This window comes from Plecotus auritus, assembly GCF_963455305.1.
Source record: "Plecotus auritus genome assembly, chromosome: 5".
Taxonomy (NCBI): Eukaryota; Metazoa; Chordata; class Mammalia; order Chiroptera; family Vespertilionidae; genus Plecotus; species Plecotus auritus.
In genome coordinates, this window is record NC_137776.1 from 156520760 (window position 1) to 156544095 (window position 23336).

At 43.9% G+C, this 23336-nt stretch overlaps 1 protein-coding gene across 5 annotated transcripts; it reads left to right on the top strand.

Moving 5' to 3' along the window:
• CLTA (clathrin light chain A) lies at positions 1-23018 on the top strand. 5 transcript variants are annotated; one of them, XR_013960762.1, is made up of 8 exons: positions 1-363; positions 7948-7985; positions 10324-10441; positions 15607-15718; positions 20390-20443; positions 20610-20690; positions 21581-21616; positions 22573-23018. XR_013960762.1 is itself a non-coding variant. In XM_080671332.1 (7 exons), exons 1-7 carry the CDS (start codon positions 153-155, stop codon positions 22742-22744), a joined length of 741 nt encoding a protein of 246 aa, XP_080527458.1. In that variant the 5' UTR covers positions 1-152; the 3' UTR covers positions 22745-23018. The 5 variants fall into 5 exon arrangements, 4 of the variants coding, with proteins under 4 accessions (XP_080527458.1, XP_080527459.1, XP_080527460.1 ...); XM_080671332.1 differs by lacking the exon at positions 20610-20690; XM_080671333.1 differs by lacking the exons at positions 20610-20690; positions 21581-21616.
• The last annotated feature ends 318 nt before the right edge of the window (positions 23019-23336 follow it).

Consider the following 23336-nt stretch of genomic DNA (forward strand, 5'->3'; position numbering starts at 1 on the left):
GGATATGGGGGTAGGTTTTCCGCTTCCGCTTTCTCACTCCAGCTTGTCCTCGGAGCGTAGACGCCACCACAGAGGCTGCTGCCGGGAGAGGTGTCGCTGGGTGTGTTGGTTTGTCTCTCAGCGTCGGTGTCTGTGCCGTTGAACTGCCCGCCATGGCTGAACTAGATCCGTTCGGTGCCCCTGCCGGCACTCCCGGCGGCCCCGCTCTGGGGAACGGGGTGGCCGGCGAAGAAGACCCGGCCGCGGCCTTCTTGGCTCAGCAGGAGAGCGAGATTGCGGGCATCGAGAACGACGAGGCCTTCGCCATCCTTGACGGCGGCGCCCCTGGACCCCAGCCACACGGCGAGCCGCCGGGGAGTCCGGGTGAGAGTGCGGCGCATTTGGGGCGGGAGGACTTGTCTGGAAGCTGGGCCCTAAGTGGCTCTGAGAGTTCTATGTAACTTGTTCTTTGCTGAACCGGGAGGTTGAGTGCAGAGAGGAAACGAGACCCCGGCCCAGTCATGTAAGAAACCTAGGCTTGAGACGCTTACTCCGATCTGTGGGTGTGTTTGAGCGCTCCTGGGCGCGAGCTGGGAAGAAAGCAAAGCAAAGCAAATAGGGTGACAGTCACGCTGAGGGGCCCGAAGAAGCTCGTTCAATTCCGCAACTTTTCATTGATCACTTGCTCTGCTATGAGCCTGGCCTCGGAAGCACAGCCGCATTGGCGCAGTTTGGCCAGACTTAACAGGCAAGTCTGAGCCCAGCACGGGACCAGTTATTAGGAAAGGAGGGCAGAAAAAAAAAATAGTATCGTTTTAGACACATACAGACAAAAATGGCAGTGATGCATTTAAGCACCGAAGGTGTACAGAATGTTGGGTTATGGGGAGGAAAGGAGGAGTGAATAGGAAACTCGAGAAAGATGATCTAGCCTTGGAGAAAGAAGCCGGCCAAAGAGGGATGAGAGTTTTGCCATTTTTCGAACGTACTACAGTAGGACTGCAGGAACTCTGCTTCCTCTGGAAATGGCTTTGATAGGCAGTGTTGCCTAAGCAGAACGAAAGATTAGAAGGAGGCGAATAGACAGTGATGTGTGGCCTTTCCCCAGCCAAGCTCAAGGAAGGAAAAGCAAGCAAAAAGCGGTATGCCAATTTGACCTTTTAATTTAATGCCTTATCTGTGTGATGTTTAGGATTGTCATGGTGGGAGGAAAGGATGAGTGGCAGAAATCTTTTCAATTATATAGGGAAGGAGGAAATTAGCTAGAAGTGAAACGTGACTTTTCATTTACTTTTTAATTGATTGGTTTTAGAGAAAGAAACACTGATTGTTGTTCCATTTATACGTTCATTAGTTGATTCTTGTATTTGTCCTGAGCAGGGATCGAACCTGCAACCTTGGTATATCAGGAGGACACTGTAACCAACTGAGCTACGTGGTCAGGGCTTTCATTTACTTTTTTAAAATTCTTATTGAAGGAAAATAAGGCACTCGTGGGGCAAATGGGAGTTACTTTAAGGGGCCAAGCAATTAACATAAATGAGAAAACATGCTGGTGTGAGATAATGAGTGTTGGAGACTGAGGCTTTGGTGCATTAGAATGGTGCTTTTCAGAAAAGCATTCAGACTCAGAAATCTCAAATTACTATGCCACCCAAGCAGAATGTTTTGCGGGGAGTGGACGTGGGGAGACTGCTAGTTTGCAGTCTCTGGGATCTGTCCCCCATGTGTGATAATGTGTAATATACCTGAAAATGCAATTTATAGCTAGCAGGTTAGACTGAACTGGTTTGTGGCTGGGAGGTGAAGTTGGCTTTAAGTGATACAGGTGTTCTTTTGTTGTTCTTGTGTGGTCTTTAACATTTGCCTAGGAATCATAACTTATTTTTTAGGTCCTTAGTTTACCTCCCTCATTTAATAGAAGAGAAAATGAGTCCTACAGAGAAATTACTTGCTTAAGGGCAAGTTAATAGCTGAGCCCTTTCCCCACTCTTCCACTGTATAATATTCCGTTGCAATTTCATCAGGGATGTACTGGGATAAGAGATTGTCATTTCTGAAAGGCAGTTGTGGCTGTCCTGTGTAGGACAATGTTGGGAGAATTAGGACCCATAGTTAGAAGACTGTCCTGATTCAAGGACAGTGTTACCTCTTGCTCACTGTTGTATCCACAATGCCTAGCAGGGCGTCTGGACATAGATACTCACAGAAAAATGGGCAAAAATGTCCATTTTTGGTGATTGGCAGTTTGAAAGGTAAAAGGGAGAAAATAGAGTTAGACTCATGGGTCTTTTGTGCATTAAGCTTTCAGCAAAGGGAAGGAAGGGATGATTGCTGACTTAGTTCCTAGGAAGGACTTTCTTAGTGAACTAAGCATTTAGTGATTTAAAGCCTGATCTCTGACAGTGTAGTTGGAGTTGGTAATAGTGCAGCCGTCAGCACTTCCTTGGGGGATTAGAGAACTTTTTTCCCTTTTCTCTCTCTCTTCCTCACCCTCTTTTTCTCTTTCTTTTCCTCTCTCTTCGCCCCTCTTTTGACCTCTCTCCCTCCTTCTTTCCTCTCCCACTGTCTCTCTCAAGATTCTGTGCTGTCCTAGACTGCTTGTGTGACTATAGCTTTCCTGGCAGTTTATATAGCCCCCACTGCCTTGCCTGAGTTTTTTCTTCTGTAAAAGGTGCAAAACATACACCACGTAGGGTTGCTAGGATTACATTAGAAAGCACCTGTAAGGTGCTTACACACAGTATATTATTACTACACACAGTACCTAGCTACTATTATTTTTTGGGAGTAGGGAGAGGAGGGTGTTACAGGCCTGTGGGCTTTCAGGGAGTGTATTGAGGAAACAGATTTTAGGAGGGAGCTTTGTATCGCTCCTAAAGGCAGGAGGCTCTTAACAGAGGAGCATACCTAAACTCCTCCCAGCCTTGGGGGAAAGGCCCATGGAGGATGGGGGTAGGCAAAAACCAGAGAGATTAGGCTTGAACCCTGGATGATTCCCTCAGTTACTAGGAGAGGTGGAAAAGATACATACATAGATTTAAAGATGGGAGGTAAAGTGGCTCCAGGAATACTGAGGAAGAACAAGTGGTTAGGAAGAGGCAGCCTAATTCTAGAGCTGTTGAAAACCTGCAGTCAGGAGGGAGGAAAATAAGAGGTGATTAAGGAGCTACTAAAGGAGTATGGCAGTGAGGCACTATTTGGTATGTTTCTGTCAGGTTCTTTCTTGGAGGAGAAGGAAATGGAGGTACATGAATTTTAAAGGAAAGCTGGAGAAGGGAGAATAATTTTCTTGGTAGTGGTGAAGCTAAGTTCAAGGAAATCTCATGCATGGTATTTAGTAGTACTACCCATTTACTGTATGCTACCCATTTACTGTTTAGTAGTACTACCCATTTACTGTTACTAAGTGGTAGTGTCATCCTATTTCAGATGAAAACTTATGGAATTTAAACAATGATCCTGACAGCATTTAAGCTAATACATAGCTCCACTGGAATCAAACCCTGGTCTGCTTGATTTCAAAGGTCGGGGAGGTTGAAGGTGGGTTTGGGACAAGAGTCTTTCATCTCTGGAATCATATTCTGACACTTGTTTCTGTTTGGATGCCCTAGACCAGTGGTCCGTGAGGTCCGAAAGGTTGGCGACCGCTGCCCTAGTGGTCAATAAACCGCGGCTCGTGAGCCACATGCGGCTCTTTGGCCCCTTGAGTGTGGCTCTTCCACAAAATACCACGTGCGGGCGCGCACATACAGTGCGATTGAAACTTCATGGCCCATGCGCAGAAGTCGGTTTTCAGCTCTCAAAAGAAATTTCAATCGTTGTACTGTTGATATTTGGCTCTGTTGACTAATGAGTTTGCTGACCACTGCTTTCCTTTTGAAGCATCAGGTTGCTTAGCTTAGTTGTCCTAATAAGTCAAGGCGCCCTAACGTCCTTTCTGCATGTTTCTGTAGCAACAGACGATTCTTTGACTTGGGCTAATTGAATGTAAGTACAATGGTAGGGTATCAGAGTTCAAAGCATTTGCCAGTGGGTTTCGAAGAGCCTTCAGACCCAAAGGACAGATAGCATGTGACTTAGGAGGAATGGGATGAGAACTGCTTCTGGTTTTGTGATGGAATAGTGATCAAAGACTTTCCTATTGGGAATGACCCTGGGCTGGAATATATTAACTGAATTGTTGGTATGTTAGCTGTAATTTATTAACCAGAAAGTCTATCTGGCTTGTAGGCTCTAGGATTTAAAATTATCTCTTTTCTGTCTTATACAAAAATAAATTCTGGGTGGATTAAAGAGAGGATCCCCCCCCCCCCCCCCCCCGCCCTCCCAAGTACCAGGAGAAAAGTGAATATTTATCTTGGAATAGGAAAGGCCTTTAGCATAAAAGCAGATACAGAAATCATAAAGGGAAAATTGATAATGTCTACATACAAGTTAAGTTTTAGGTGTTAAATATCATAAACCATATAAAAAGCAAATGGGGAAACACTTGTGGTATGAGAGGAATAATTCATACAGAGAATATTTAGAGATAAAAATGGGCAAAACAGATAAGTAAAGAAGAAAATCAAGTGTCAGATTTTTAATTACCTCATAGGAAATAAGATTGGCACAACAAAGCCACCTTAAGGTGTGTTTTTTTTGCTATCAAATTAGCAAAAATTATAAAACTGTCTCAGTGAAGGTCTGAGAAAAATGAGGCACCTGATTGGTGTTTAGAAACCTTTAAAATTTTAAATGTATATCCTGTGGCCCAGCAATTCTACATCAATAAATTTATTACTGAGGTTTAGTTTAATATCCTCCCACCCCCTCCCAAATACTTAGATTAGTTTTTTGGTGAAGTTTTATATTCCAAAAGTTTATAGAGTACTTTTATTATCATTATCATTATTATTATTTATTGATTTCAGAGAGGAAGGAAGAGAGAGAGAAACATCAATGATGAGAGAGAATCATTGATCAGCTGCCTCCTGCACACCCCACTCTGGAGATCGGCCCACAACCCAGGCATGTGCCCTGACTGGGAATTGAACCATGACCTCCTGGTTCATAGGTCGATGCTCAACCACTGAGCAAGCCATGCTACCTGGGCTATAGAGTATTTTTAAAAATTATATGGGTAGGTGGACGCACAAGCAGCTTAGAGTATAAAAAGCCATGACAAAAAATATGAGAAACTGATTTTTGTACTATCATAAATAAAGCATAGGAGTAAAAGAATTAGGTTACTGGTTCGATTCCTGGTCAGGGCATTTACAGAGGATGGATGTTTCTCACATCAGTATCTCCCTCGCCCTTCTCCTACAGATTCATAGCCAGCAGTTGAAACAGAGTAAAGCTGAATGCTTAGATCCTGCAGTTTGTGTTCATGTATCAAATTATCAGATGATATTTCCTCTGACTTCTGGCTTGCTTAGGTATTGCACCACTTTTTAAAGGCTGGTTATTTCATAATACATGCATTTAATATTTTTCTTAAATCTTTAAACATAAAAAATAAATTTAAGAGAAAATAGTGTCATCAGTTATCTGGCCCTTCAAGAATACCTTATTCACTTCAAGGAACCCTATGCATATTCTGAGGTCATTTGTAAAGTGCTGATACATATAAGTTTGAGGATTAAAACAATGTATATAAAGTGTTTAATACTATGCCTGGCACATTGGAAGTGATAAGTAGTAGGTGTCTTCTTCCTAATAAAGTTGAGAATTTAATGATATAGAAGAATGGATAAGTAAAAAAAAAAAAAGAAGGTTATGTTTTAGAAGTCCAGTTTTCCTGAAAAATTTCATCTATACACATTAGATAAACTAACAGGATAGAAACCAAGGGGTTGAGTAATGAAATTACATGGTATTTTCTTTCTCCATTTTCCTTTTTTAAAAAACAGAATGCTTTGGTATCAGGAAGACATGCTGGGGAAATGATCTATAAAAGTTTTCAGTACTCTCAAAGCCAAGGGGATGGTAATTGGGAGAAGCAAGAGAACTAAAAGAATGGATAAAATGTTAGTGTTGATTTGGAAATGGGAAGTTAAAGTTGGGTTTATGGGCATTCACCGAAGATATTGCCAGTTCGATTCCAGACCATTGCAATAAAGCAAGTATTACAATGAAGAGAGTTGTAATCTTTTTTTATTATCGTTGGGGGTCTTGCCTTCAATTTGTAAAAAACACTATCTGTGAAGGGCAATAAAAAAGAGGTATGCCTGTAATTAGTTAGGAACCAAGACCAGAGGAGTGGTTTGATGAAATCTTTGCCTGTTAAAAGGAAAAAATGAGGCTGAGAGCACCTGCCCCTAGAGGAAAGCTGTGCAAAATATTTTCATATATCGCCCTCTGAGGGCCTCCTGATGGTGGCCCATACTAAGTGCTTGGCATTCCTTTTATTACTTGAGTTCTTAAGTCATTTAGGTTCATCTCTTCTTTCAGTTTTCCTCTCCTACTCCATGCAATAAAATGTCATTGCAGTTTGAAAAATATTAGTCAAAATAATGGAAGTTCTACATTATATATATAAAAGCCAAGCGACCAGTCACTATGACGCGCGCTGCAACCAGTAAACCTGCCCAGTCGGGGGCAGGGCCAGACGGCCAACCTCTTGCGGTCCCTGCCCCCAGCTTGCCCAGCCTGATCGGTCCCCACTGGTGCACCGGGCCTCTAGTTAGCTAGTAAACATGGGTCAACCAACAGATACAGAATACAGATTATGTAGGTGGAAGCTAAATTTTTTTGAGGTTTTTGAAGTAAATTAGAGCAGCTACTCCATAGTAATGGTGTGCAACCCTGTAGAGCAGGCGTCCTCAAACTACGGTCCGCGGGCCACATGCGGCCCGCTGAGGACATTTATCCAGCCTGCCGGGTGCCGCTGCCTGTCCTGCTTAGCAGCCGACTCGTCCCGGGCCCACAGTGCACATAGGAATTTGTTCATAGTTTTTTTTTTTAACTATAGTCCGGCCCTCCAACGGTCTGAGGGACAGGGAACTGGCCCCCTGTTTAAAAAGTTTGAGGACCCCTGCAGTGTAGAGACTGCCTCATGGCAAGGTTAGGTTAGGAACACATGCTTATCAGACTAATCAGGTAATTAAATTAGTGAAACACAGAATGGGTTTGTGGGGCTGGCCCTGGCCAGTGTGGCTCAGTTGGTTGGGCACCTCCCCATGCACCTGAAGGTTGCCTGTTTGATCCTGGGCTCCATCCCCGGAAGGAGGCATGCAGGAGGCAGCTGATCGATGTTTCACTATCACATCAGTGTTTCTCACTCTTCCTTTCTCTCTAAAATCAATTTGGATATCTTTTTAAAAAAATGGGGGCTAGGGAGGACTGGCAAATTGTCCAGAGCATGCTCCATATAAAGGCTACTCTCATTTCCAACAGTGTTACCAATTCAGGAATGCAGACCCATTATTGCCATATCTTCTGTCTCTCTGCCCCTCCCTCCAAACATGGAAATCCTGATTTTGTGGAATTTTTTAACTTAGTACTTTATATTTTAAATAAAATATGCTCAGCATGTGGACCACCATTTTGTACGATGTGGATTGATAGTCTCTAGGTCTTACTTAGGCATTTTTTATATTTCTGAGGTAGACTTTCTCATTTGGTAATGAATAATTGTGTCAGTAAGACTGGATTGTAGCCTGGCCATTGTGGCTCAGTGGTTGAGCATCATCCTATGAATCAGGAGGTTATGGTTCAATTCCCAGTCAGGGCACATACCTTGGTTGCAGGCTGGATCCCCAGAGTGGGGAGTGCAGGAGGCAGCTGATCAATGATTCTCATCATTGCTGTTTCTCTCTCTCCCTACCTCTCTGAAATAATATGTGTGTGTGTGTGTGTGTATAAATAACATTGAGTAACTTATAATACCTACCACATACAATACTATATTTTACTCTGTAAACCTTTGGCTCAGCATTTTATCAGCCCTGATTGACAAATTGCAATCTTTATATCTTGCAGATGCTGTTGATGGAGTGATGAATGGCGAGTACTACCAGGTACAGAATACTCTTAATTATGTTGAATGATAGTGGTCAAGAGTCTTCCTTTCCTGTAATTTGAATGGACTGATTTAGGAAGGACCCCACTCCCTTGATTTTCCTGGATATATTAGTAGCTGGTATGTTACCTGCCAAAGTAAAAGGATTCAAAGAGAAGTGACACTTATAGAGCTTTCTTTTAAAATGTTATTGACCAGGCCTAGTGTTAACCAGCTTTATTCTCAAGAAATGACCGATGATGGTGATGATGATGGAGGCGAATTTAAACACTCTCTGTGCTGTGAAGCACTGTTTATACTTATTTAATTCTCACAACAATCTGAGGGACCTGTACTGTTGTTATTCTTGTGTTACAGATGAATAAATTGAAGTAAATTGAGGCACACAGGTTAAATTAGTAGTTTAAAGCAGCGGTCGCCAACTGGTGGTCTGCGAGGTCCGAAAGGTTGGCGACCGCTGGTCTAAAGTAACAAAGGCAGTAAGTATGTGGTGGGGCCAGCATAACCTTTTAAACCAAGGGTGAACTAACTTTTACTTTTTCTATAAAAGGTCACATAGTAAAGATATTAAGCTTTGTGAGTTATAAGGTCTGTCAAACTACTCCGTTGCTGCAATATGAAAGCATCCATAGACAGTACATAAACAAATGGGCTTAGCTGTGTTTTAGTAAAATTTAATTACAAAACAGGTGGCAGGCCTCCTGATTTGTAGTTTCCGATCCCTGGTTTAGAGATTGGCCTTTAGAGTGAAACAGAATGGGGTTTAGATCCTGGCTTTATCCTTACTAGAGGGATGGGGAACATCCAGCCAGCGGGCCATATAAGGCCCGAGCTGGCACTGCCAAAGCATTAGGGGTGAGTTAATTAAATGTTTGACCAAATATAGCTGGCTAATTTTTAAAAATATGTTTTTAGCCCTAACCGGTTTGGCTCAGTGGATAGAGCGTCGGCCTGCGGACTGAAGGGTCCCGGGTTTGATTCCGGTCAAGGGCATGTACCTTGGTTGCGGGCACATCCCCAGTAGGAGGTGTGCAAGAGGCAGCTGATCGATGTTTCTCTCTCATCGATGTTTCTAACTCTCTATCCCTCTCCTTTCCTCTCTGTAAAAAATCAATAAAATATATATTTAAAAAAAAAAAAAAATATATATATATATATATATATATATATATATATATATATATATGTTTTTACTTTAGAGCGAGAGGAAGGGAGAGGGAGAGAGAGAAACGCTGATGGGCTGCCTCGTGTACTCCCCCTACTGGGGATCAGGCTGGCAATCTGGGCATGTGTCCCGACTGGGAATGGAACATGTGACCTCTTGGTGCATGGGGCAATGCTCAACCAACTGAGCCACACCAGCCAGGCGGCAGGCTCATTTTTAAGTTGATAATTCTGTATGGCCCGTGAATGATGTTATAAATATCCAAATGGCCCTTGGCAGAAAAAAACATTCCCCACCCTTGCTTAACTAGCTATGAATTTGGGCCTGTCATCTCTCTGTGCCTCAGTTTAATTCCCTAGCTGTGAAATGGGAATAAAAATTTGCTTTGCAAGGTGTTTGGGGGAGAGAGCTTTTATGTGCCTGATACATAAAAAATGCTAGTAAGTTAGTTACTAATAATTTAAATAATTTTTTCCACCTTTGTAGATAGTCTAGTTAGGTTACACTGGTAATGCTTAGTTCAAGCAGTGAATTAATTCTCTAAAGATTAAGTTCTGTTTGAGTCTTTGACAGTTTGTTAGCTCCCAAATCTAACCCACTATAAAGAGCAGTCTGCACTCGTGCATGCACACACACGCACGCATGCTTCATGATTGCCTGCCTTTTTATTTTTTTCCTTGATGTGTAACTATACATTTTCTTTTGGACTCTCCTCAAATTCACTATATTTTGATAAGGTGCTATTAAGTGACCTACTTCCTGCATTATATAATAGCATTTAGGTCTTAAGTTCTAAGCCTTGCTCTACTGTGTACTCATCTTTGTTACTTTGAAAATATCACATAATCTCTTTGTCAAGTGAGGAAACCAAAACTGATAACACTGTTTCCCAGTAACTCCATTACTCACCTCCCTGACTTTCCTATCTCCTACTCATGTCCCATTTATTAACAGATAGGGTAACAACTACTCGGCCTCTTCCTGGGCTGTAAGGATTAAGTGTGGTAATGCTGAAAGCTCCCTATCAGGTTATGTTATTGCTATTAAGGTCATCCTTCAACATTTTAACAATCTTCAGTGCTGTACATACCCAGGGGTTCTAACTTGGATGAAATGCATTTCAGGAAGGAGTTTTTGGTACTGATAGAGTACAATTGTGTTTTGTGTTAAGGAGAGTAATGGCCCAACAGACAGTTATGCAGCTATTTCACAAGTGGATCGATTGCAATCAGAGCCTGAAAGTATCCGTAAATGGAGAGAAGAGCAAATGGAACGCTTGGAAGCCCTTGGTAAGGAATCCCTTTCTGTCTTCGGGTATCTGTTTTCAGTGGAATAGTTGACCTTGACTCTCGTTTTATTCCTTTTTCACTTGAATTAGCCTTTATGCCGTTGTCTGGTGTTTGGGACATCAACCTGAAGGTCACAAGGCTACTAATGAGGAGATACTTAATCACAGGCCATTGTGTAAGGATTAGGGCAGCCCAGAAAGCCACCAAGTATATCCTCTCCTCTAAAGAAGAGCAGAGTGGTGCTATGGAAAGGAGCCGTGGACTTGGAGTGAGAAGACTGGGTTCAAGGCTCAGCCCTTAACCCTTACCAACTGTGCACACTTGCTTGCACAAACCTTGCAGAGTCTGTTTCTTCATCTGAGAGGAATAAGATCAGTGTTAACCAACCCCCCGGGAATTCTGCGATGGTATTTATGGGAGCGCTTTGTAAACTTGAAGTAGTGCTTAAGAGGAAAATGTGAGCTGTTAGAAAACATACAATTTGTTTTTATTACCCTGATACCCTTGAAAGGTAAGTTTATACACTTTTATGGGCGAGGAAAGTGAAAAGCATAGGTAGAGTAAGTTTTTTATTCACACAGCTAAGAAGTAGAGTCCGAATTTCAGCTTAAGTTGGTCCTGCTTCAGAGTCCATACCCATCGCTTCAACCACATTGCATTTAGTATACACCATCTCGTTGGGCAGGCCAAACCCAAGATCACCGCCAGCCAGCCTGGCCTTATGTGAAGGGCTGTCTGTGTATATGAAGTGTCAGCTGTTGGGCAAGATCAGGAGAGACTTGGTATCTGTATATGTAGGTTAGAGAGGTATGGCAGAGTGTGGGTATTTTTTTTCCTCAGCTTTTTGTTAAAATTTCAGACAGAATAGTTGAAAGAAGATACATGTATTGTAAATATACAATCACATACTTTTTTTGGTCCATTTTAAGAGACAGACATCATATACTTCATGCCTAAGTATTTTATTGTAAATCTAGCAATAGAACATTCTTCTCTATAACCAGTGTCAGCATTATTCCTTCTTAGACACCACTGACCTAGTAAAAATATGACTCTCATTTTTCAGATGGGGTAACTGACACCTAGAAATAGGAAGGGACGTGACCCTGATAACACAGCCAATTAATGTAAAATCTGTTGCCTCTCCAGCTCAATTTATGTGACTCAAAATACTGGGCATACTTAGGTTTGAACCTTTACAGCACTATCCACTAGTTATTTCTGTAGTGATGGAAATATTCTGTATCTGTGCTGTCCAGTGTGGCAGCCACTAGCCACATGTAGCTATAGAGCACTTTAAATGTGGCTTGTATGACTGAGAAACTGAATTTTAAATTTCATTTAATTTTAATAAATAGCCACATTGGGTAATAGCTACTCTACTGGAGAGTACAGCTTTAGATAGATGAAAATAGGTCTTCATGGTGCCAGCAGCCTCAGGCCTTGCTTATTCTTTGTATATGTCTTCTTAGGAGGCTTAGAGGCAGGACTTAACTGGTATTACTACTACTAGGTATTTTTCATGTTACAGAACTCAGCTTTATCCTTCTCTTTTCCCAAAGTTTAGCAAAGTTGTCTTGTTCGTGGAGAGAGTTCACTTTAGTATCTGTGAAAATTGCATTTTCTTCTTCAATTATCAAACTGAACATTTGGGAAATATCCCATGAAGTATTGTCTTCTTAACTCAATATCTTCCTGAGGGAAGTCAAACATTTGACCTTACATTCTGAGTGGAATTAAATTGATCCTGAAATAGGTGTTTCTTCAGTTTCACCTTTTTTCTTTGCAAGAAATGTGAGAAGGCACAAAATGCTAAGAATAGAGAACGAGTGTCAGTGGTTTGCAGCTTAGCTACTGGCTGTTCTTAAATAATTTGCTTTTCTGTAAATAGTAATGAGGATGACCAGAGGAGACAACTGTCAGTGTGCCCTGCTTTCTAAGGGGACTCTTTATTCCTCCCTCCCTCCCCCGCCCTCTTCTCCCTTCCATAATCAAAGAGATTGTATTATGGCTTGGATAGTTGTCTCATCAAGCTAAACGTTTAAGAATTCTAAATTCTTATTGCCATTGTCACTTCATAAATCCATAAAAGAAGACAACTTAAAGGGACTGTTTTATGCAGAACCTAGTTTGTACAGATGGTAACAATTTTTATTTAGACAAAAATTTGAGTAAATTTCCATGATATTTTGTTCCTACTATATGATAACATTTAAAAAGTTATCAGACTACACAGAAAGAAAATACTCTTCGATCAAAGGGTAATTTTTTGGAAGTAATTTCACCAGTCTTAAAAAAGGAGACCTTACATTTTGAAGATAGAATTTTCCAGTTTCTTGCCCACATGGCACTGGCAACCCTCAGCATCTCCCATTGCATCATAGCGCCCTCCATTCTGCATACACTTAGTGACGTGGACAGACGTGCACCAGAAGTTTACTCTGTATACTTGAGTCATCAGTGGGAAATCTGAGTAAAATAATTATCCTCTGAGCAATAGGTCACCTTCTGATAAGTTAGATAACGGTAAAAGTTCTTTTATAATGTGAAACTTGGGAGTTTTTAGATGTTTGTAGTCTGTTTCTAGCAGTTACAGACTGCTTTCTGCAGGTTGTTTCTACAAGACAATTTTTTTTGCAAAGTCCCTAAAATGCCCTCAAATGCTTCATTTCTTCCCTTGAATGGTTGTTGTCGCCACTGCTTTATACTCTCCCCCTTGAGGATACTAATTACAGGGTGGGCTCTGGCTCTACACTGCCCAAACTCTAGTCGGGACCAATGGCTACCACCTTCAGTCACATCTTACAATTAATTCAAGGCTTGCTTCCCTTTCTGTCCTGCTCTTGGAGGCAGCATAGTCCTATCTAATAAAAGAGTAATATGCAAATTGACCACCACTCCAACACACAAGATGGCTGCCCCCATGTGGACACAAGATGGCCGCCACAAGATGGCCAGCAGGGGAGGGCAGTTGGGAGGGATCAGGCCAGCAGGGGAGGGCAGTTGGGAGGGACCAGACCTGCAAGGGAGGGCAGTTGGGGGCAATCAAGCCTGCAGGGGAGGGCAGTTGGGGGTGACCAGGCCAGCAGGGGAGGGAAGTTGGGGGCGACCGGGCCTGCAGGGAAGGGCAGTTGGGGGTGACCAGGCCAGCAGGGGAGGGAAGTTGGGGGCGACCGGGCCTGCAGGGAAGGGCAGTTGGGGGGGACCCAGGCCTGCAGGGGAGAGCAGTTGGGGGTGACCAGGCCTGCAGGGGAGGGCAGTTAGGGGTGACCAGGCCTGCAGGGGAGGGCAGTTAGGGGTGACCAGGCCTACAGGGGAGGGCAGTTAGAGGTGACCAGGATGGCAGGGGAGGGCAGTTAGGGGCAATCAGGCTGGCAGGGGAGCAGTTAGGCATCAATCAGGCTGGCAGGGGAGTGGTTAGGGGTGATCAGGCTGGCAGGCAGAAGTGGTTAGGGGCAATCAGGAAGGCAGGCAGGTGAGCAGTTGGGAGCATCGGGCCTAAACAGGCAGTTGGACATCCCTCGAGGGGTCCCAGATTGGAGAGGGTGCAGGCTGGGCTGAGGGACACCCCCCCCCCCCCGTGCACGAATTTTGTGCACCAGGCCTCTAGTAAAGTAAGAATATGTGAGCTTTACAGCCAGACCTGGGTTTGAGTCTTGGTTCTGTCACTCACTGTAACCTTTATAAAGATGTTTCACTTCATGAGCTGTAGTTTTTCTCACTGCTAGGAGACTACAGTTTACCTTCTTGGGATTGTTGTAAAGATTAAGTGAGAAAGGATACCAGAACGGATGTCCTTAAGAGCATGTTTCAAGTGAAGTGTCAGGGTAACTTGAGGTGTCAACTGCAGCAGTGGCTGGGACATGCTGCCTTTTCTCCCACTATCTACTGACATGTGTCTATTTTAGTTAAATGTCTTAGGAAAACCCATATTTAAACCTGAAAAACTTCCTGCTGGGTGTGCATTTTCTCTAATTTCTGGAATCTTTGTGAATAACTGCTAATAATGATCCCCAACTCCCTGCAGTTCCCTCCACTGGAGTATCTCTTCAGCTCTGTCACAAACTCACTGTGCAGTCTAAGCAGGGATAAATATTTTGCAGTCTTCCTAACTCGAACATCTATATCCTGTTCCCTGGTTCGTGAATCTTCTCTACCTCTGGTAGTTTTCCGAATAGCATCCTGCTTCATAGAGGTGCTTCTACCATATTTAGTTAAGAGAGTGCCATCTTGTGTTTTATAGAACCATTAACTGTCAACCTAAGGTGTGGACTATAAATTTGAGATTTTGTTAAAAGATTATCTAATATGGCCTGGCTGGCATGGCTCAATGGTTGAGCGTCAACTTGTGAACCAGGAGGGCATGCCTCAATTCCTGATCTGGGCACATGCCTGGGTTGCAGGCTCGTTCCCCAGTGTGGGGCGTGCAGGAGGCAGCCGAGCAAGGATTCTCTCTCATCATTGATGTTTCTATTTCTCTCTCTCCCTCCCCCTTCTTCTCTGAAATAAAAAATATATTGTACAAAAAGGGATTATCTAATATGAATAGCCAACCCTGAACTGATATTGGCAGCATTGTTAAAGAATCATCTGTAGCCCTGGCAGGTATGCCTCAGTGGTTACAGTGTCAGCCTGCACACCAGAGGGTCGTGGGTTGGATTCCTGGTCAGGGGTGCCTACCTGGGTTGTGGTTTCGATCCCCAATCCTGGTTTTAGGGCTTCTGTGGGAGGCAACCAATTGATGTGTCTTTCTCACAGCAATGTTTCTCTCTCTCTCTTTCTCTCTGTCCCCCTCCCTTCCTCTCTCTCACAAAAATCACTGGAAAAATTATCCTCCATGAGGATTAACAACAACAAATTTCTAATTGCTGTTTCCCTTGTTGGTGCCCCCCAAAGGCTTGTTTCTAATAAAAGTCAGTATTTGCACTCTTGTGCCCCCCCCACCCGCCCCTCCTAAAGAAAAAAAACAAAAACAAACTACCAACTAGTGATCACAAAAGTGTCAGTGGACTGGGATAAAATGTGGTGAAACACCTTGGATAGAATCGCTGAGGTCAAGAGCTGGATGTACAAACAAGGAAAAACAGTTTTTTCTTCCCCCCTATTCTCCCAATATACATTTGCACAGGTTTTGTTTCATTTGTATAGTTTTTCCTTTCTTTCAGATGCCAACTCTCGGAAGCAAGAAGCAGAGTGGAAAGAAAAAGCAATAAAGGAGCTGGAAGAGTGGTATGCGAGGCAGGATGAGCAGCTACAGAAAACAAAAGCAAACAACAGGTCAGTCCATGGTGCTTCTTGGCACAGCTTGTATTCCAAGATTGAGTCATCCATTTCCAACAGTCAGGCTAGGTTCTCAGCTGCTAACTCTTTCAGTGTGAAATGTGTTTGCAGGTTTTCGAAAAAGTGCTTGAAACAAGGGTTGCAAGTCTCTTGGTTCATGTGAGCATAATTTATAGCCTGTTAGCCTTCCTAGTTACAATGAGTTTAGCTCTTCAACCAAGAGTTTGATTCATATGTACCACCTGTAATGATATGATACAGCAAAGGAAAAATTATTTAATGGATCAAGTTCATGTATAAGATGTAACCCTGAAATGAAAGGCTGTTTTATGACTATAATACCAGGATCTCAGTCCACTGGAAGTGATGATAAATTTCGTCATGTTGTATCCCCTAACTACAACCCTGCCCTCTGAAAGCTGCTTCACAGAGCAGTCTGTTAGCAGGAAAATGCGATTTGTAATTAGGTAGCCAAAGAAGGTCGTCCAACACAGTGACGTCAGAATTAAGGGTTCTCTGGGTATGTATCTGTCTAAAAAGATCTTGAGTTGATTTTTAAAAAAATGCTCTTTTCAGAATTTACTCACTGAAGGCGAAATAGTCGTGGCAGGAAACATTCTTGTATCAGTAGCTGTGTTCCTTAATGCTGCATGCCTAGCGTCCATGTGGAATTGGCTCAGAGAGGCAGAGGCAACGCTGCTTGCCTCAGTGTCCGTGGGCTTGCTTTCCCTGCTGGATTGACTTTACTCACTTCAGTATAAAGACAGATCTTGGGGATAGTTTTCTTTTTCTTTTTTTAAAAAATCTTTTATTGATTTTTTACGAGTGGAAGAGAGAGGAATAGAGTTAGAAACATCAATGAGAGAGAAACATCGATCAGCTGCCTCTTGCACACCCCCCACTGGGGATGTGCCCGCAACCAAGGTACATGCCCTTGACCAGAATCGAACCTGGGACCCTTCAGTCCGCAGGCCGACGCTCTATCCACTGAGCCAAACCGGTTAGGGCTCTTGGGGGATAGTTTTAATTTTCAGGGTAAAGAGCCTTAGGCTTCTATCCTCAGAGGCAGAAGTGGGTTTAAGTGCCCTTCTCTCTGTCATCTCTATTATATAGAAATTTGCCAGAAAAGAGGGAGCTGATGGTTTTGCCAGCCAGCCTGTGCCATTGTGGGGCAACCCTGGTAGAACAGATGGACTGTTTATATAGCAGTCTTCAGTGATCTCCTGTTGGCCATCCTTGGTTCTGCCAGCTGCCCCTCAGATGCCAGGTTTGAGCCTCTGTTCTGGCCAGTTTGCTGTGGTGGATGCATTCTCTGTGCTTACTGGTTCCATTTTAAGTTCTATGATAAGTATGGTGGGGGCTGCTCTCAGGTCCAGGGCTTCTGCTGAGCTTTGAAGTGCTGACAGGCCAGGCTTCTTTATTTTTTGCTTATTTAAGATGGTTTCCCCAGCTGTGAATTCACAGCTCTAAAGGAAGATGAGTGGATGCTTTGTATAAAACGCTGTTTACCCTAGTGCAGTGGCCGGCAAACTCATTAGTCAACAGAGCCAAATATCAGCAGTACAATGATTGAAATTTCTTTTGAGAGCCAAATTTTTCAAACTTCTAACGCCACTTCTTCAAAATAGACTCGCCCAGGCTGTGGTATTTTGTGGAAGAGCCACACTCAAGGGGCCAAAGAGCCGCATGTGGCTCCCGAGCCGCAGTTTGCCGACCACGGCCCTAGTGTGTTGCCTTAGCCTATAAGTCTGCTCTGAAGTACTTGGTAAACTGGGCTGACCCTCCCTGTTCAGGGTCCCTGAGGCTTAAGCAAGTTGACATTCAGATTATCAGACTTAAAATATGTTGGGGATAGGTTTCCCATTGTAGAAATTTTTTCAAGCCAGCTTTGCTAAACTGAATCCCTGTTTTTAGGAGCGGAGTCTTAAAGGTTTAGTCTGTCTGGGCATTGATTTAGGGCTTGGTGTGCTTTTCTTTATGTAGAATTTGAGGATGTTGGGTTGGATAGTCTCAGAGATGAACCTCAAGTACCGGAGAGGAGAAGAGAGTTAAACTTACCACTCATTCAAAATGTAGAACTGTTTAGAAAGCAGATCACTTGCCTTGTAGAAACCTTGCAGCACAGATAGGGCTGACCCTGAGTGTGTAAAGCTAGTCCCACACTAAGCCACTGTCACCAAGGATCCAGGGATGGTTTTTACACTTCACGCCAATTCTTCAGTGGTGGAGGTGGAAGCCATTATAGAACCACTTTGGGGACTTCTTCCAATGGCATCCACCCTCCCCTGGAGATTTCGACATTGCTTATGGTTCTCCCTCTCCCATTTAAGTTTGACTCAAACATTACAGTCCCATGGGACCAAAGAAGTCCCAATTATCTATTTAAAATGACTTATCTTTCTCATTGTCTAAATAGTGAATATTTTGAGGAAAGAAAATGAGGGTGTTCGATTCAAGCAATGTCATTCTTACTGGGTGATTCTTGCAGCAACTGGATGTTTTAAGGGGGACCACAAAGATAAGGCAGGGAAGTTTGAAAGAGGAGACTTGGGGATAGCAAGGGCCTATTTTAATGAGAGTATCTCAGGCTTCCTGCTTCCAGATGCCCTCCGTTGAAGCCTTCAGAGCACATCTGTGCCAGGCACTGTGCTGGGGGCAGACAACAGTCAACAGACCTTGTCACAGCATCTCTAGTCTGTCAGTCCTCAGACTGCATCTCCCTCCTTTTATCCTGAGTTGGGGCCTAAATGTCACTGCACAAGAGCCATGAATTAAGGGATAACACATGGGAAAGAATTCTCTTTTCATAGGAGCCAGAGGAGTTGATTCCTGTAGAACAACCCCAGACCATGTCCCTTCCTAAACCATCACAGAAACATTTCCCCTTTTACAGGTAGCTTTGGTGCTGACTTTTCATTTTTCTCAAGGCTTATAAAAGTTTGGGGAATCCATGATGCTCAGTGAGGCAAACATTTTTTCCATGCCTTCGTGTGTATCAGCCTCCTAAGATGCCTGAAAGCATTCCTCCTCCCCTCTCCCAGGCTTCCCTGAGCCCCTTCCTGCCTGAGGATTGCTGCTCTCAGGCCCCTCTATCTGCAGGGGGGGCGGGGGTGAAGAACAAACAGCTGGAGGGCCGTCTTGTTTGTTGTATGAGATTTTCCATTTGTCCTGGGTCTGTAATCATGATGGAGCAGTGCTGTCACAGACAAGCTCTTTTGGGGCTACCTGCAAAAGGAGCAAAAGCCTTTCAGGCTTTTGTTATCTTAGTGATGCTTTGACAGGAGTCATTAAATCTTTATTTTCTTCCAGCAGAAGCAAAACACAAGTTGAAATTGATTAGGTTTAGTCCTTGTGTAAACTAAAAGGATTATGGGTTTACAAGCTGGCCTGCCTTTCCTTTCCCTCCCACTCATTTTGCCCATAAACAATTTGCTGTTTTCCTACTGACTCAGTATGAGTTAAAATCAGGCTATTTTTGCTTTCTTTAAATTTCCACAGAACACTTCCTATGCATAAACCAAAATGGTAAGAAAGGGTATGTGTGAGTTTAAAAATAAACTGAAATTAAATCACTAGCATTTCCCTTCAAATAAATATGAGTTTATTAATAACCAGGCATTATTGTCCTTTAAAAAAAATTTCCCTTCCACTCCTGTGTCCCAAACGACCTGGCAAAGGACAGGGTAAGGCTCCTCAAGGGAGGTTCCCCGCCCACCCCCAGTGGACGAAGTGGGCAGCCTGGGACAACAGAATCGAAGGCCAGCCTGTCCTCTGTGGTGTAAACTCCTTCACTCAGCATCCTGCCCTTTCCTTTTTGTTCCAGAGCCCTGCCACTCTGATACATTCCTGATGTGAGTGAGAGTTAAGCAAGAATGAAGTGCTGGCTTCTGGGCCTCACCTTGTTAAAGCAGTCAAGTCTGGCATGGACTGAACAGGCAGACAGTCTGTTCAGGGACACAGTAACCCAGAGCCAGAACCCTAATCTGCAGTTCTTTCCACCAGGCCACTTGCCTCCAGCTGATTTTTTCTCTTAAGGTGGGAATTTTGAAGTGGCCATATGGGTTCCTAGGATACTGGAAATTGATCCCACCCAGCCAGTGTGGGGAAGCAGTAATTGGATAATCCAAGAAAAAAACTGGCTTTTGGACCTAGCTTGTCTAGTACACCCAGTGATAGTTACTGAGGCTGGCAGGAGGGTGACATGGCTCACATCAGCTGGAAAGTATTAATATGCAGTGAAAAGAGCCAGGCGGCTTTGGTTGGGGGTTCTGCCCGTTGCCTCTTACTGCTGAATAAGTTGCTTCATCTATAGGCTTCCGTTACCTCATCTGTAAAGTGAGGTGAGAACACTTAGTGTGTCCTAGGTTGCTGGGGTTGAGAACTGAACCAACATAGTGACTGTAAAAGGGCTTAGCCCAGAAGTAGGTTAAGAAATGCTCGTTGTGGCTGAGGTAAGGCAAGGGGAGAATTCCCGTGGAGCAGGCCAGCAGAAAACAGTGCCTGCTGGAATCTCCAGCGCTGGAACCCTTGCTGGGTTAGGATAGAGCCTTGGGAACAGCTTTCCCAGAGAAGTTGTGCCTCTATTGTGGATTTGAGATGTTTCTGCTTCTCAATGTTCTCTCTTTTTTCCTGCCTGCTTGCCTGCCTTTTGGATCTCTTGCTGTCTAGGGTGGCAGATGAAGCTTTCTACAAACAACCCTTCGCTGACGTGATTGGTTATGTGTATGTTGCAAAACTAATTCTTTTTCCTTTTTTGATTCTACTTCTCATTTAGAGTTAATGCACCTTTTATGCCACAAGTTGCTTTGCTTTTTAAATTATTTCAAACTGGCACTTTGGGGGCTAATAGGTGATAACCTGGGGGTATGATCCATTGATTGTCTTGCAGAATCATGACTTCCTACAACTCTGATTGCCATTTTTCATATTCGGGGTTTTGGACGGAAGGAAGCTGACTCCCTTTCAAAATGTGGGTCATTTGTGTTCTTGTCTGGGAAGGCTTTGGGACTGGAGGGCTCTGACCTCTTGCTGCCACCACTATGCCCCTGCCCTTGGTGGGAAGGAGAGGTGGATGTCCTAGTTAGGAACCAGTCAGGGCAGCTTTTCTACACTTGGTTTCTTCGAAGAATGTGGAGTTGGTTGCCTCTCCCTTGGGCACAGGGGGTTGTCTCCGATGGGGGCCTGTAATGGTTTCTCTATGGTCTTATATGTCAGAAATTGTTTAGTGGCCAACTTGTGATGCCCTGTTCCCTCACCCTTGCACACAGAGGCCCCAGCTTCGAGATCAAGATAGCCAAAGCTGTCTGATATAAGCCACTTTGGCTTTTCTCCCCAAAGAAAATTGCATCTACTCAGGAAGTGTTTTTTTTTTTAGGGGTTCATGTTATTAAAGCAGTGTTGCTGAAGACTTGGAAACTGTTCTTGCTGTTTCCTCCTTAAATATTAGGACTAGATTTTGAGTGAAGAAACGTGAAAGTGAAATGGAGGAAAAGAGGACTTTGTGGGAAGGGTGGACAACAGGCTGAGAGGCCCAGAGCCTTGAGATGTTCATCCTGGTAGAAGACAAAACTGGGTTTCCTGGGCCCCCAGATGTATTTGCAATGAGACTTGTGAAATGCTGGACTTACAGGTGGTGTTGGATTTGATTTTTGACCATTCTCTCTGGAGTAGAAATGGAGACTAGAAAGGTTGAATCTGGGTTTGCTGGGCAGCAGGGTGGCCCAGCAAAGCCAGCTGCACGTTCCCAATCATAGAGTGGCAAGGGCATGTCTAGCTTACTGACCATCTGCATTGAGCTCATTCTCATTTTCTATATCTGACCTAAAGTTTCTCTCCTTGTTTCTTCTCTTCACCTTTAAGCACAAACATAAGCCATCCTTGCTACAGCCTAGAACAGTTAAGTAAACCTTTCTCACTGCCCCTAACTGTGTGTGCTCTGCAGTTGCAGTCTTGTAGTGGCTCTGGCTTCAGCAGTGTCTGCCACGGCCATCCCTGTGAGTGCAACCCTTTGTCCCCACAGACCAGTCATCTCCATTGCTTTTGCTTTGCCCGTGATGCTTGTTGAAGTAGATGAATATAGTGTGTCTTCCCTCTTCTTAACCACTGTCCTTTTGGGCTACAGCTCCCACCAGCAGGTTCCCAAGTGGTGGTGGGCTGACCTTGACTGAAAGAATGTTGGAGCAGCATCCTACCAAAAAGCACCTAACATTGATTGGCTCTCCAGCCCCTGGGTGCCCACCCCTGCCACGTGTGCCCGAGGTGTGGCCCGAAGTACCTGGCTGGAGGGAAAAATGGCTGAACTGGAGAATGTCCTAACAAAACCCCTTCCAGAATGGCTCTAGTCTCTAATGCCTGCTAGCATGGGAGCTTGTTTTGAATTCCCTCTGATCTACCCTGTTTCTCTCCAGTCTTAGGAATAAATCCAGAAGCTGTAGCGCTATGAGTTGTGGGCTTTTTAGAAGTCTAAATTTACTTGAAACTTAGCACAGCCCAACATAAACTACTGTTCAAGTTCTTGACAAGCCTGCTGCTTTGCTTTTGTTAAAGGCATTGTGTAGCTGGCTAAGGACTTGCTTTTTTAATGCTCTGCATCAGCAGAGACAGAGAGAGAGCCCTGAAACCAAACACCTGTATTCCAACATTTTACACAGCAGTCCAGGCACCCTGTGCCCAGGAGAGCTGGCCACGTGTCTGCTCTTGACTCTGACCTGGGCCAAGGGCTGCGATTCTTTAGAAAACCAGAATGCCATTAAGTCAGGCATGAAGATGCAGTCGCTTCTAGAACAAGGCAGCCACCAGGTAGCTCACAGGGGGTTCTACATTAAACCAACATATTTTGTTGTTGCTTCCAGGGCAGCAGAAGAAGCCTTTGTAAATGACATTGACGAGTCATCCCCAGGCACTGAGTGGGAACGGGTGGCCCGGCTGTGTGACTTTAACCCCAAGTCCAGCAAGCAGGCCAAAGACGTCTCCCGCATGCGCTCTGTCCTCATCTCCCTCAAGCAGGCCCCCCTGGTGCACTGAAGAGCCACGCTGTGGAAACACTACATCTGCAATATCTTAATCCTACTCAGTGAAGCTCTTCACCTAATTGGATTAATCATGTTGAGTTCTTTTGGACCAAACCTTTTGTCTTTAGAGTTACTCATTGTTTGTGATTGCATGTTTCTTCCTTCAACTGTGTTCTCCCGGCAGAGAGGAGGGGGAGGTGGCAGCAGGGAGAGGGAAGCCTCCCACGGTAGCCTCAACCTGTGCTTTTTGTGTATTCTGGGAATAAATTTCTGTTTCAAACAATAAACATGGAGCTTCATCATTGATCTCAAGATGTGCTGCAGTTTGGAGTGAGGTTCAAAGGAATGAGGAATTTACTTCTGTGATTTCTAGGGCCGAGGCAGCACAGTCATTGGGCCTTCACCCCTGCTTTCAACTAAAATAGCTCCAAGTTTCTATTGTCTTTGGAAGTTTCCATTTGGAAAGGGAATTCCAGGGCTAAAAGTTAACCCCTCACCAATCTATATATTTTCTCCCAGATGGCTCTTGTCAGTCCCTTACTTTAGGATCTTGGATGGTATATTTCAGTGGCGGTGTCTCTGGGGGTACATAGACTGTAGTGAGA

Excerpts from the sequence above, each read along its gene's own strand:
- CLTA (XM_080671332.1), top strand. The coding sequence starts at position 153 with ATGGCTGAACTAGATCCGTTCGGTGCCCCTGCCGGCACTCCCGGCGGC. Across the intron at positions 15,719-20,389 it reads AAAACAAAAGCAAACAACAG|GGTGGCAGATGAAGCTTTCT; the intron begins GTCAGTCCATGG and ends CTTGCTGTCTAG. Across the intron at positions 21,617-22,572 it reads CCTTGCTACAGCCTAGAACA|GGCAGCAGAAGAAGCCTTTG; the intron begins GTTAAGTAAACC and ends TGTTGCTTCCAG.